Genomic DNA, 15,598 nt, shown 5'->3' with positions numbered 1-15,598 from the left:
CACCAGGGCCTAAGTGCTGGGGGGCCCATAGTAGCCAGTCTATACAAAGGCATGTATATCATGTGTACACTCCTAATGCAGAGGAGCCTTTTATTAGTGCAGGTTGCAGGTCTATTTATCCTCAAAATCATTATAGAGAGCAGCATGTATATTATTACTATATCTTACTATTTAGTTACCTTTGGGGGTCCCAAATTCTTTTTTTTTGCACCAGGGCCCTCTGTTGAGTAGATCCGCTACTGCCCTAAACACTGAACATGCATCTCCCTCTAATCATGGGTGCTGCCATTATGGAACCTAGATTACACTGCAGGTATCTGAAGGAGAGTTACTGCACATGTGCAAACACAGCACTGGAATGTAGTGAAAGATTTTGACATGATAGCACCACGAACATATTATGGACTAGGCAGACTAAGCAATTGCCTATGGCGACAGGTTGGAGGGGGCACTCACATCAAGAATTAGCCCTTTATTGGTATCCAGGGGCCGTGCCTGAGCTCTACATGATAACCACGTTGCCTGCTAAGCCTTTACCTAAGCACACTGTTATTGAGTCAGAAAGTCTCTGACTACACTACTTCTGGCCTCCATTATCCGCGCCACCTCCCTGGTAGAACCGGCAGCTTGGATTGCTCTGTTCTGGCTGTTGCCTGCAGTAAAAGTTCTTACCCGGGGTGGCGGCGGAGCATTTGGGGTGGTAACTGTTTCGGAGTCCTGGCCTCACACTTACAGGCTCATATACAGGGCAAAGAAGCAGGAAGCTGGATACTCCAAGTGTTTAATGCTATAGTGAGCCCGAATACAAGAGAAAATGGCTTAAAAAGTATGCAAATGATCACATATTAGACTGTCTCTGGGCCAAGGCTAGTAGTAGCAGGTGATTAGGTAGAGCGGCGATTAGTCCGGTGACCGGGCCCACATTAGATGAATATGTTTGGCCACACATCCTGCCTGTGTGTTTTGTCACCATCTGATACAGCAAACTGTGAGCTTTGCAGGATAATCTATCTATAGGAACCGTTCTGTGTACAAGGGAGCTGCTTTGCAAGATGATCTATGTCAGACTGTGACATAGATTTAACAAAGCAGCCCCCATGTACACAGAATGGTTCATATAGAATATCACTCCCAATCCAACCATTTATGCGATTTAGAAAATAAACAGATTGTGCACTGGCTAGTGTAATTCCTGTAGCATGTAGGTATTCAGGTTACAAATGTGTGTGAATAAAATGTTATATCATGCTTAAAACTTATTGTGGTTAAAGAGAAATGACTACCTTTAAAGTCATATGATGTCCCCACTCCAGAAGAGCAGCTTCTGTTTCTTATAGGGACAGCAAACACACAGCAGCATTATTGCCTGTAAGAGTGCGAGGTATATCTGGTATTGGAAATGCAGTGCTTGAATAGGGTGTATGCTATACAAGTCATGTGAGTGCATGCTGTGTTTTATATATATACAGCACTGTGCAGAAGTCTTAGGCCAACATTAGATTTGTTGTTTTAGCAACGTTTTAATGACCATCCATATTTATTTTCCATCTCTTTATTAAGATACAAACAGAAAATACAGGAAATATGTATACAAAATATAAAAAAAATAAATTTTTAGAACAAAATGGCTTCTTCAGGCGAAAATCAGTATTTAGTGTGATCTCCCTTGGCACTAAGCACATCTTGAACTCTTTTGGAGAGACTGAGAAGTAATCTTCTGGTATATTATACCAGGTTTCTTTCAGCACTTCCCAGAGTTCTTCATTAGATTTAGGTTGTCTTTTATTTATTTCTCTGTCCAGGTGATCCCATACTGCCTCTATAATATTCAGGTCTGGACTCATTATTATGCTGAAAAATAAAACCATTCCCTATCAGGCGCTTTCCAGAAGGAATGGCATGATGAATTAAATCCTGTATGTACTTTTCAGCATTCATAGTCAATTCGGACAATTTGGCCAACACCACTGGCAGAAATGCAGCCCCAAACCAGGACCATGTTTCACTGAAGGCTGCAAGCACTCATTCTTCCTTCTCCATCCAACTCTTCTTCTCACATATTGTCGACGATTGGACACAAACATTTCAAACTTGGATTTGTCACTACATAATACTATTTTCCACTGATCTTCATTCCAATATTTGTGAGCGTGTAGCATATCTTAGCCTATTCACCCTGTTCCCCTTCCGAAAAAGTGATCAAGCTTCTTTGGACTGTAGAAGGGTCAACTTGGCATCCAGATGAAGCTGCCAGACTAGACTTGCTGGATTTCTTCCAGTGTCTCAAAGAAGAAACTCCAAAAAAACGTAACATTTTTTTAAAGTCTTCTTGGCCTTCCAGTCCTTTTTTTTTTTTTTAATTTTCAAAAGAGCTTTATTGAGATAATTGAGGTTTTACAGCAAAATAAAAATCAACTTGTTATACATCACGTTGGTACATGAATATTTATATCATAATACAATATGTGTAGTAAACCATATACGTATGCTGTGCTCACACAATGGCCTCTAGTTATCAAGCTGTCAACCGCAAATACGCTGGAATTCCGCAGCGTATTTGTGGCGAGGCTGATTCGCCATAGTTATCAACCCCTACTGCCCGGCAAAAGTAGAATATAGTGACGTAAGCTTCGATCCGCCGGACTCAGTCCGACACAGATCGATTCTTACGTCACTACAGATGTTCCGAACGCAAGTTCGGCACAATCTGACTACTTTTGGTAGTTATCAAACTACAACCAGGTACGCTCGCCACTATTCCGGGCCAGCGTACCTGGTTTTCAATCCGCCACCCTGGAGGCGGCGGATCCCATAGGAATCAATGGGAGTCTGACCATAGCGAAAGTTCATGTTCGCTGCAGCCCGATATCCCATTGATTCCTATGGGAAACGTCTGCACCTAACACCCTAACATGTACCCCAAGTCTAAACACCCCTAATCTGTCCCCCCTACACCGCCGCAACTAAATAAATTTATTACCCCCTAAACCGCCGCTCCCGGACCCCGCCGCCACCTACATTATACATATTAACCCCTAATCTGCCGCCCCTTATACCGCCGCCACCTACATAAACTTATTAACCCCTATCCTGCGGATCCCGGACCCCGCCGCAACTAAATTAAATGTTTAACCCCTAAACCGCCACACCCAGAGCCCACCGCCACCTATATTAAACTTATTAACCCCTAAACCTAAGTCTAATACTAACACTAACACCCCCCTTACTTTAATATGATATTAATAAATCTAAATCAAACTTACTCGTATTAACTAAATTATTCCTATTTAAAACTAAATACTTACCTATAAAATAAACCCTAAGATAGCTACAATATAACTAATAATTACATTGTAGCTATTTTAGGATTTATATTTATTTTACAGGCAACTTTGTATTTATTTTAACTAGGTACAATAGCTATTAAATAGTTAATAACTATTTAATAGCTACCTAGTTAAAATAATTACAAAATGACCTGTAAAATAAATCCTAACCTAAGTTACAATTAAACCTAACACTACACTATCATTAAATAAATTAAATAAATTACCTACAATTACCTAAAATTAAATAAAATAAACTAAACTAAACTATAGTACAAAAAACAAACAAACACTAAATTACAGAAAATAAAAAAGAATTACAAGAAGTTTAAACTAATTACACCTAATCTAAGCCCCCTAATAAAATAATAAAGCCCCCCAAAATAAAAAAATGCCCTACCCTATTCTAAATTACCAAGTAACCAGCTCTTTTACCAGCCCTTAAAAGGGCTTTTTGCGGGGCATTGCCCCAAAGTAATCAGCTCTTTTACCTGAAAAATAAAATACAACCTCCCCCCAACATTAAAACCCACCACCCACATACCCCTACTCTAACCCACCCAATCCCCCCTTAATAAAACCTAACACTAACCCCCTGAAGATCTCCCTACCTTGAGCCGTCTTCACCCAGCCGAGCCGAATTCTTCATCCAATCCGGGCAATGTGGTCCTCCATCCGGTAGAAGTCTTCATCCAAGCGGCAAAGAAGAGGTCCTCTATCCGGGCGATGTCTTCCTCCAAGCGGCATCTTCTATCTTCTTTCTTCCGGCTCCATCTTCAAACCGCCGACGTGGAACATCCACCTTCCCAGATGGACTAACGACGAATGACGGTTCCTTTAAGGGACGTCATCCAAGATGGCGTCCCTCGAATTCCGATTGGCTGATAGGATTCTATCAGCCAATCGGAATTAAGGTAGGAAAAATCTGATTGGCTGATTCAATCAGCCAATCAGATTGAAGTTCAATCCGATTGGCTGATCCAATCAGCCAATCAGATTGAGCTTGCATTCTATTGGCTGATCTATTGAGCCAATAGAATGCGAAGAAGCTGATGAGCAGCGAGATCGATGACTGTTAGTTAACAACAGTCCGCTTCTCATCCCTCCATACTTGGTGCGCGGCTTCTTGACAGATTTTTTGATAACTTTGGCGAACGTATTCAGATCCGCGGCGGCGATGGTAGGTGAGCTTAGGCTAGCGTATTGGGCCGGCGAATGCAGCTAAGTAGACGGCTTCATACATAGAGGCCTATTTCTTTATTTCAAAGCTTTTATGAATATGGATGTTAAGCTTAATGGGTGATAAAAGGGGACCCTAAAATACATTTATTGGATTATAAGTAAGGGAACAATGTTCCTGCGTTAAAGGGTGCTGTTAAGATCCATAGGTAAGGTTTGTGAACTGAATTCGCTGAACCTCTCTCTGTACCCCAGCTGAACAGTCCTCTTATAACTTAAAAACAATAATATTAGTGTTGGGGTTAACAAACTTATAAGTTGGATAAAACATAGAACATTTGACACAAGAATCTACATTGAATAAACAATTAGCTATTATAAAGGATTCATCTATGTATCTTTTTGCAAAAACAAGTGCTCTGTTGTTTGGCAGTGACTCACCTATAAATAAATAAATAAAAGGGGCCAAAAATGTCTAGTCTAAAGTTAAGGTGTAATTAGCTTGTCTATGTAATTTGTGTTAGTTGAATGTGATTGCTAATACTATAAAATGGCTAAGGACTGCTGATAGAGCCATCCTCTTAAGGATAAGGGAGATATGATGTTGTTACATAAGGGCTATATTATACCAACTAGATTGATCTACATATATGGCATCTGGGTTGTTAAAGGGACACTGAATCCAAATTTTTTATTTCGTGATTCACATAGAGCATGCAATTTTAAACAACTTTCTAATTTACTCCTATTATCAATTTTTCTTCGTTCTCTTGCTTTCTTTATTTGAAAAAGAAGGCATCTAAGCTATTTTTTTTGTTCAGAACCATGGAAAGCACTTGTTTATTTGTAGGTGAATTTACCCACCAATCAGCAAGAACAACACAGTGTGTTCACTAAAAATGGACCGGCATCTAAACTTACATTCTTGCATTTCAAATAAAGATACCAAGAGAATGAAAAGAATTTGATAATAGGAGTAAATTAGAAAGTTGCTTAAAATTGCATGCTCTATCTGAATCACGATAGAAAAAAATTAAGGAATACATCCTTTTATCTTCCTCTCTGCAGCTCCGGCCGCAAGCCGCACCAGGAAGGTTATTGTTTGTTTTCATGCCAAGACTCTGTACATGTAGTGCGTTTTCTGCCTATCAAACATTTAACATTTTCAGTACATCAGTTAAGTTATTGTATTTAACAGTGAAAGATAACTCATAAACTGCCTAAAACATAAGCGAAACATAAAATTAAACAACATTATATCATGCAATAGAAATATACTTTTGCCATTGACCGGTGTACATGACGGTATTTGCTAATAGTTCGCTCATAAATTATCAGCCTACCATGTCTATTTGTCCATAGCAACTGATGTTAGGAGAGATTAGTAAGGCTTCTTGAGGGAACTTGTCAGGCCATATCATTTGGTTTATAGTGTCTATGTTCACTGATTTTCTGTGGGTCCGTGGTAACTTTAGGCCCTGTTTAAGCCACATAGTTCATCCGAGACTATAAGTTTTACCTTGTATATGTGCCTTATGGTTGACATCTGTTAGGGTGCTTATGTACAGCAGCCTTGGTGATTTGACGCTTGATTCCCCTGCACAGATCTAATTTGCGCCAAGGTCTTGTTTGCTTGAGAGTTTCAGTGCTGTGTTCCGATAGGCACCATGGGCCGTGAGGTCTCTGGAGATGTTTTTCCCGGATGATGTATCGAAGTGAGGCCGGTTTGTTTGTCAGGTAAAATTGTTACATTTAATTGAGATCCCTTTATGTGTTGTAGTTGCCGGAACCAGGAAGTGGTATGAGCGGCTGACATGAACCCCTGTTGCGTGCTGGTCTTTGAAACTATGCTCTCCGTTATTTTGGCTTCTTGCCATGTGTCACTGTCCAATTCTACTTCAGCATTTGTTTGTATACATCTTGTGCGATAGCCAGTCGTATGGAGCTCTTTCCATCAGTGAATGCATAAGCCGCTTGAGTTTTACATATTGTGGATTGAGGATATTTGATGTAGCCGCGTTGCTTGCGGCAGGCATTTTTAGTGAGGCCTTTCTTTTCCGGCTTTTGCAGTGCTCAGTTTAGATCTTTGTTAAGTATGGTTTAGCCACTTTAGTCCTAGGCATATAATGATTGTATTATATCTATCTATGTATCTATCTATCTATCATTTATCTATCTATCTATCTTTCTATCTCTCTCACTCTGTCTGTCTGAATATTGAGGTATTTATGGTTTGAGTTTGCTGGAATGAAAAACCTTTTTTTTCAGGTCCTTGTAACTTTAGATTGTGTAAACAAACTAGTGCTAAATGTCTGTATTTTTTTATTTATAAATATATATACTATATATATATATATATATATATATGTATATATATATTATTACTGCTCACATGTGCTAATTCAACCCACCTGAGTGTATGCAAGTGTTTTGCAAGCCCTGTTGAAGATTTACTTTTGAAATTCCATGAAAAAACGTCACATTACACCCTTACCAAAAAACTTTATGACCAAAAAATACCTAAAACCTGGGGGATTGGGTGAGGGTAGGCGGCAGTAAATTTTTTAGTGCCTATGGCAGCACAAAACCTAAATACCCCACTGGGTAGCACCCATGATTAGAGGAAAGCAGGGAATAACCTCAATACCATGCTTATAAAATGTATTTTGTGTTTAATGTCCCTTTAAAGTTAAACAAACATGAAAGTCAAATTTAAAGTGACATAAAAGTGCAGAAAGAAAATACTCTAATATGTGAGCATTTTTATTATTGCACTGTTGCTGATGACAAGAGACATATGTGTGCAGTATCTAATCACCATCCAGCACCAATATTGCGTTGCCTACCTAGTTCTGCTTTTCAATAAAGGATGCTAAGAAAACAAGATACATTTGATAATAGAAGAAGATTTAAAAAGCCTCTTAAAATTGTATGCTCTTTCTGAGCCATGAAAGTTTCATTTAGGCTTTCATGTTCCTAAGCACCACTCATATATGATATTAATAAATCATTACATGTGATGTTTGGGTTCATTTAACTTAACAGATTTGCACTCAAAAAATAAATTATTTTGCTCTGTTTTGCATTCCATATTTCTACCATGTGTACAACCCCTTTATGGGTATTAAACACACAGTAATGCAAGGTGGATAATCTTTAAATTACATTCTCTAACAGATTAGAACATGACATTTTTGACTAATGTCAGTTTAAGGTTGAAACTAACATAATTTGTTTCCAAAAAAAAAATAATGTTTGTAATACATTTTAAAACATTCCCTTTTAGATGTGTGTAATGTCCCTTTAAAACATTAAACATCAGTAAAATAACTCTTAAAACTCACTATCACAGACCCTTGAGTAAACTTTCTAATAAGGGAAGTTTTCTTATGCATGACCCTGTGGTCCAGTCGTTTAGGCCTTCTTAGGACTTAAATTAATATTTAGGCCCTTATCAGGATATTTTTGGTCAATATGTTAAAGTATATAATTCCTCATGAACCCATGCTTTCTGCAAAAATTCTTTACATGCAAATTTTTTCTTTCGAGATTCAGATAGAGCATGAAATTTTAAGCAACTTTCTAATTTACTCCTATTATCAATTTTTCTTCATTCTCTTGCTATCTTTATATGAAACAAGAAGGCATCTAAGCTTTTTTCTTGGTTTAGAACTCTGGACAGCAGTTTTTGATTGGTGGATGAATTTATCCACCAATCACAAGGACAACCTAGGTTCTTTACCAAAAATGGGCCGGCATCTAAACTTACATTCTTGCATTTCAAATAAAGATACCAAGAGAATGAAGAACATTTGATAATAGGAGTAAATTAGAAAGTTGCTTAAAATTTCATGCTCTATTTGAATCACAAAAGAAAAAAATTTGGGTTCAGTGTCCCTTTAAAGGGACAGTCTACACCAGAATTGTTATTGTTTTAACAGATAGATAATCCCTTGTTTACCCATTCCCTAGTTTTGCATAACCAACACAGTTATATTTATATCTTTTTTACCTCTGTGATTATCTTGTATCTAAGCCTCTGCAGACTGCCCCTTTATTTCAGTTCTTTTGACAGACTTGTAGTTTAGCCAATCAGTGATGGCTCCCAGGTAACTTCACATGCACGAGCACAGTGTTATCTATATGAAAAACATGAACTAACACCCTCTAGTGGTGAAAAACCTGTTAAAATGCATTCTTTAGAGGCGGCCTTCAAGGTCTAAGTAATTAGCATATGAACCTCCTAGGTTAAGCTTTCAACTAAGAATACCAAGAGAACAAAGAAAAATTGGTGATAAAAAAACAATTGGAAAATTGTTTAAAATTACATGCCCTATCTGAATCATGAAAGGTTTTTTTGGACTAGACTGTCCCTTTAAGCAACGTTCCAATTTACTTCTATTATAATTTTTTTTCGTTTTCTTTGAATCTTTATTTGAAAAAGCAGGAATATAAGCTTAGGAGTGGGCACATTTTTTGTTCAACAACAGCGCATAAAATGTTTCATTATTGCAAATGAAAAATGATTGAAATATACTTTCATTATTGATGTTGCTGCTTTTTGTTTTAAAATACATTTGAAATTTCTGCTTGTTTCACTTTCTCCCAGGGAAGCTTGGGTTAATACTTTTAGGCAATTTATGTGAGCTCCCCCCCCTCGATATTATCTGCAGTCACATGCTCATAAAGGGACATTGTACAATAGATTTTTCTTTGCATAAATGTTTTGTAGATGATCAATTTATATAGCCCATCTGGGAGTGTTTTTGTAACAATGTATAGTTTTGCTTATTTTTAATAACATTGTGCTGATTTTCAGACTCCTAACCAAGCCCCAAAGTATCAGATGTAGACTGAGGTCTACAGATTCCTGCTTTCTCCTGTTTGTTTAAAGGGACATTAAACCCAAGATTTTTCTTTCATGATTCCGATAGAGAATACAATTTTAAGCAACATTCCAATTTAATTTTATTATCTAATTTGCTTTATTCTTTAGATATCTGTTGTTGAAGAAATAGCACTGCACATGGGTTTGCCAATCACACAAGACATCTATGTGTAGCCACCAATCAGCAGCTACTGAGCCTATCTAGATATGCTTTTCAGCAAAGGATATCAAGAGAATGAAGCAAATTAGATAATAGAAGTAAATTAGAAAGTTGATTTAAATTGAATGTTTATTTCTAAATCTGGAAAGAAAAAATATGGGTTTTCTTATGCAAGGGAGGGGGTCTGCTTTTCCTGCTTCCCAGCCACTATAACTGGGTGTCCTAGCCTAACCTCATCAACAGTGTTTTTAAAAGGTTTTATACTTGATTTTTAGATCAGTATCTCTGCATATGGAAATGCTAGTAATTTGATGGTTCAGGAGAAATCTCATGATTCCTTGTTCCTGTCCTACACCCCCATCTACTATAGCTTTTTTGTACTTCCTTTAAACACTGACAGTCTGTGTATTTATTTCACTATAGATGCCTTTATCACGTGTGGCTTTACTGAAATCAGAACCTGGTGCTACCTTTTCCCTGCTGGCACCTCATCTGACGTTACCCTGCAGTTATGCTGAAGGCAGCAAGTTTAAAATCAAGTCTTCATTTCATTTTAAAGTTGGAGTACAAGTGATAGGTTCTGTCTTTGGGGTGTTTGAACAGTGGCTAATTTTGGATTTTGGAATTCGTCCAGTCCTGGTGCAGAAGATCTTCCTTCAGGTTGGTGGCCCAGATAATGTTGCTTCACCACAGAATGAGCCTTCAGAAGGAGAGAGCTCACAGATTCCTTCCACTGACCATTGGTATAGTGGCAAGTACCTGATCATACCATGTGTAATCAAAACAGAGGAGGAGGAGCATTTGATGTCATTATACAAACCCCCCACCCCAAAACAGCAGCATTTATCAGCATTCAAGTGTCATCTCACTGTGCAAAACTACCGTCAACAGATGCACATGGCTCTTCTACAAGAGGAAGCTGCCAGAGAAAATGTGATATCCAGGTGAGGGAATATAATGAGATATCCATATGATAAGTGTAATGAGAAGTGTACCAATAAACATAGATGTTCTCATGGATGAGATGGACACAGGGATAAGAGGAAAAACATTAGTGATAGGATTGTTGGGTGATACTACTTAATGACTACCGGATATGCAGAGCATGCTATTCATAGAGTATTATATACTGTAGAGGGGGTGATCTCAAATACAGGTAATAGATTATTTAATTGATGATTCAGTATCTAGGTAATAAGTGGAGGCTGTCAGGTTTTTGGGTTTTAGCGGCTGTCTTGAAACAAATATAATTTCCTAGGCAACTATAAAAAGTATATAAAAAACAGCACAACAAATAAGTAGCCAATAATAGGCCAGATTACAAGTGGCGGGGTTACGATAACCAATATTGCGCCCACGCTAACTTGCACGCGTTAGAAGTTGAAAGTAAACACGTACACTCAAACGCAATCTAAATCTAAATTTGCGCACGTCGGGTTAGCGCAAGTGGAGACCTAGGGGGAGATTTACCAAGAAGGGGATGCTGCTATCTCCCCGCGTAGCTCCTGGATTGCCAGAAACTGTAGTTAAGTAGCAGCGGTCATAAGACCGCTGCTCTTTAACTCGTGTGGTGGACTGTAATCATCCTGATCAGATACGATCGGGATGATTGACACCCCCTGCTAGCAGCCGATTGGCCGCAAATGTGCAGGGGCGTCATTGCACAAGCATTTTACAAGAAATGCTTGTGCAGCGCTAAATGCAGACAGCGTATGCTGTCGGCATTTAGCGATGCAGGGCGGACATGATTTGATATAGCGAATCATTTCCGCCCAGGGATTGATAAATAGGCATCCTAGCGTAAAAAGAGTTAAAAAAAGTGCACCAAACACAACATAAATGCATTAAAATAAAGTGTTACACTCAGATATACACTATCTAATAAACATTATTTATATAAATATTAATAAAAATATTTTAGAAGGGTTAAAACGTAAATGGTATATAACAAGGTGTTTGACTTGAAAGGGCTATAATATATATATATATATATAAATATGTGTATATGTTTATATATATATGTGCATATACAGTATGTGTATATATACATATATAAACACATATATACATGTATATAGATATATCGACATATATATATATACTGTATGTCTAAATATGTGTATATGTTTATATATGTGCATATACAGTATGTGTATATACATATATAAACACATATATACATGTATATAGATATATAGACATATATATATGTATCTAAATATGTGTATATGATTATATATATGTGCACATACAGTATGTGTATATACAGTATGTGTATATACATATATAAAAACATATATACATATATATATATATATATATATATATATATATATATATATGTCTAAATATGTGTATATGTTTATATGTGCATATACAGTATATATACACACACACACACTTTGGAGCCCATTCCACTCAAATACCTTAAAACAAGAAAAATAATTTGTATTCAATTTTAATATTTTATAATGTGTTTTACTGTGTATTTACTGTAAATATTTTACATTCCAATGTTCTTCACATAGTATAAAGTGTTCTTTGTATTTTTAAACATGTATTCCTCTACATGTCTATACCTGTATATTTTTATATATATATTTAAAATAAACATTTCCTTCTATGTGAAGAACATTGGAAAATATTCATAACTACCTTTGGGTTTAGCACTGTATGTCTAACGTAGTGTCGGGTTAACGCGCAAGCAATAAATGTTAGATTGTTGTTTTTTTTAAAGCACGCTCAATTGAAGTTTTTAGTGAGAAGTTAACTCAGTTGGGATATCTCAAGTCCTGAAGTTAGCGAGAGTCTGGTGTCCCTTGTGTGCAAACAATTTACTTTCAACTTGTAATATGTGCAATAACCTGTGCGCGTTAAACGTTTACTTTCAGTAGTGTTTTGAAAGCGATAAATAGTGCCCAACTTGTAATCTGGCCCAATGTATTTATTTGTGTTTAAAAATACAATGAAAGCCATATAAAAAGAAAGATAAAGTCACTATTGTCCATGGGCTAGCAAATATACAAAACACAATATAGAAACAAGAACTCTTGCCCAGCCTTAAACATAGAAATAATCTCTCCAAACTCCTAGTTAACATCTCACCTCATAATTATTATTATTATTATTATTTATTTGTAGAGCGCCAACAGATTCTGCAGCGCTATCAGAATACAGTGCATTACCAGGATAAGCCTCTTCACCACCTGAAAAAAAGACGAGTCCTTGAAATGCATTGAGTTCCTGTTATTATATATTTTTATTTTTTTTGTTTTGTATATTTGCTAGCCCATAGACAACAGTAACTTTACTCTTTTTATATTTTTTATTGTTTTGTTTTTTAACATATATAATTACATTATTATCGACAAACCTGCTGTTGATAACACAATCGTGTTCAACTCTAGGGGGCGCAAATTCGTATAGAAATGTGATAACATTTAAAAATCAAATTAGGTCAATATCACATTAAAATAAATGGTATACATTAATAAAAAATAGATGATAGAACATATATGCAAAGTCTTATCTGAGTCCAAAACAGGGACCATCCGAGTGGTCCAGGAAAGTGGAAACCCCAAATGGAGTGGATATCCTAGGATCTTAAATCGGGGCTGCTCCTCTCCAGATGAAAACAAATCCAAAATAGAAAATCTGTGAAAAGATCACAAAACAGAGGACGCCTCCTAGCATAACACTGTGGTTGCAGAGAGATGAGTAAATACTTTGTGTTGTTGTTATACTCACAAGAGCGGCAGCACCCTATTGTGCTGAGTAAGGCATACTGGGATCTCTCAGTGTCCCAGCTCACTGGTGCCCAGCCAGGGATCAAGAGTGCACAAACTCCTGGTGTCAGCTCCGGATAGGATCAAAAAAGCTCAGGCTTCCAATACGTTTAAAATCAGTTTATTATAATCCAAATTAAAAACTAACGCCTAGATTAAGAGTTTTGCGTTAAGGTGAAAAAGCAGCGTTAACAGGTCCTAACGCTGCTTTTTTACGCCGCTGCTATTACAAGTCTTGCAGGTATAGGTGTACGCACACTTTTTTGACCTTTCCGCAAACCTACTTACGTAAATTTCGTAAAGGCTTTTCTCCAACATTGGTGTGTCCGGTCCACGGCGTCATCCTTACTTGTGGGATATTCTCTTCCCCAACAGGAAATGGCAAAGAGTCCCAGCAAAGCTGGTCACATGATCCCTCCTAGGCTCCGCCCACCCCAGTCATTCTCTTTGCCGTTGCACAGGCAACATCTCCACGGAGATGGTTAAGAGTTTTTTTTGGTGTTTAAATGTAGTTTTTATTCTTCTATCAAGTGTTTGTTATTTTAAAATAGTGCTGGTATGTACTATTTACTCTGAAACAGAAAAGGATGAAGATTTCTGTTTGTAAGAGGAAGATGATTTTAGCAGACAGTAACTAAAATCGATTGCTGTTTCCACATAGGACTGTTGAGATGAAGTAACTTCAGTTGGGGGAAACAGTTAGCAGACTTTTCTGCTTAAGGTATGACTAGCCATATTTCTAACAAGACTGTGTAATGCTGGAAGGCTGTCATTTCCCCTCATGGGGACCGGTAAGCCATTTTCTTAGTCAAACAAACAGAATAAAGGGCTTAATATGGGCTAAAAAACTGGTAGACATTTGTATGGGCTAAATCGATTGCTTTATTTGGGCATATTATTCAGATTTAGGCTAACAATTGGCATTTATAATCTTGGGGAACGCTTATAAAACGGCAGGCACTGTGTTGGTCACCTTTTTCAGTCAGGGGGCCTTTCTAGTTATAGACTGAGCCTCATTTTCGCGCCATTAATGCGCAGTTGTTTTTTGAGAACAGGGCATGCAGATGCATGTGTGAGGGTCTAAAAATCTCTGAAAAAGCTTCTAGAAGGCGTCATTTGGTATCGTATTCCCCTCAGGGCTTGGTTGGGTCTTAGCAAAGACTATAGCTGGGACTGTATAGGGGTTAAATTTAAAAACGGCTCCGGTTCCGTTATTTTAAGGGTTAAAGCTCTGAAATTTGAACGATTCCTTCATACTTTTTCACATATTCAGTAATAAAGTGTTTTCTGTTTGAAATTTAAAGTGACAGTAACGGTTTTATTTTAAAACGTTTTTTGTGCTTTGTTGACAAGTTTAAGCCTGTTTAACATGTCTGTACCTTCAGATAAGCTATGTTCTATATGTATGAAAGCCAATGTGTCTCCCCATTTAAATTTATGTTATAATTGTGCCATAGCGTCCAAACAAAGTAAGGACAGTACTGCCACAGATAATGATATTGCCCAAGATGATTCCTCAAATGAGGGGAGTAAACATGATACTACATCATCTCCTACTGTGTCTACACCAGTTTTGCCCATGCAGGAGGCCCCTAGTACATCTAGTGCGCCAATACTTATTACCATGCAACAATTAACGGCTGTAATGGATAACTCCATAGCAAATCTTTTATCCAAAATGCCTACTTATCAGAGAAAGCGCGATTGCTCTGTTTTAAACACTGAAGAGCAAGAGGGCGCTGATGATAATTGTTCTGTCATACCCTCACACCAATCTGAAGGGGCCATGAGGGAGGTTTTGTCTGATGGAGAAATTTCAGATTCAGGCAAAATTTCTCATCAAGCTGAACCTGATGTTGTGACATTTAAATTTAAATTAGAACATCTCCGCACACTGCTTAAGGAGGTGTTATCTACTCTGGATGATGTGACAATTTGGTCATTCCAGAGAAATTATGCAAGATGGATAGGTTTCTAGAGGTTCCGGTGCCCCCCGACGCTTTTCCTATACCCAAGCGGGTGGCGGACATAGTAAATAAGGAGTGGGAAAAGCCCGGCATACCTTTTGTTCCCCCCCCTATATTTAAGAAATTATTTCCTATGGTCGACCCCAGAAAGGACTTATGGCAGACAGTCCCCAAGGTCGAGGGGGCAGTTTCTACTCTAAACAAACGCACTACTATTCCTATCGAAGATAGTTGTGCTTTCAAAGATCCTATGGATAAAAAATTAGAAGGTTTGCTTAAAAAGATTTTTGTAC

At 37.5% G+C, this 15,598-nt stretch overlaps 1 protein-coding gene across 1 annotated transcript in view; it reads left to right on the top strand.

The window, feature by feature from the left end:
• Positions 1-15,598, top strand: part of HELZ2 (helicase with zinc finger 2) — a 463,733-nt gene that overhangs the window by 47,670 nt on the left and 400,465 nt on the right. Inside the window, exon 5 of the mRNA XM_053715946.1 lies at positions 9,977-10,497. Coding sequence (XP_053571921.1) covers positions 9,977-10,497 — 521 coding nt within the window. The remainder of the gene's footprint in view (positions 1-9,976; positions 10,498-15,598) is intronic.

Source organism: Bombina bombina, chromosome 1 (genome assembly GCF_027579735.1).
Source record: "Bombina bombina isolate aBomBom1 chromosome 1, aBomBom1.pri, whole genome shotgun sequence".
NCBI classification, from domain to species: Eukaryota; Metazoa; Chordata; class Amphibia; order Anura; family Bombinatoridae; genus Bombina; species Bombina bombina.
Note: the sequence above shows the minus strand (reverse complement) of the source record. Positions and strands in the feature narration are given on the sequence as shown.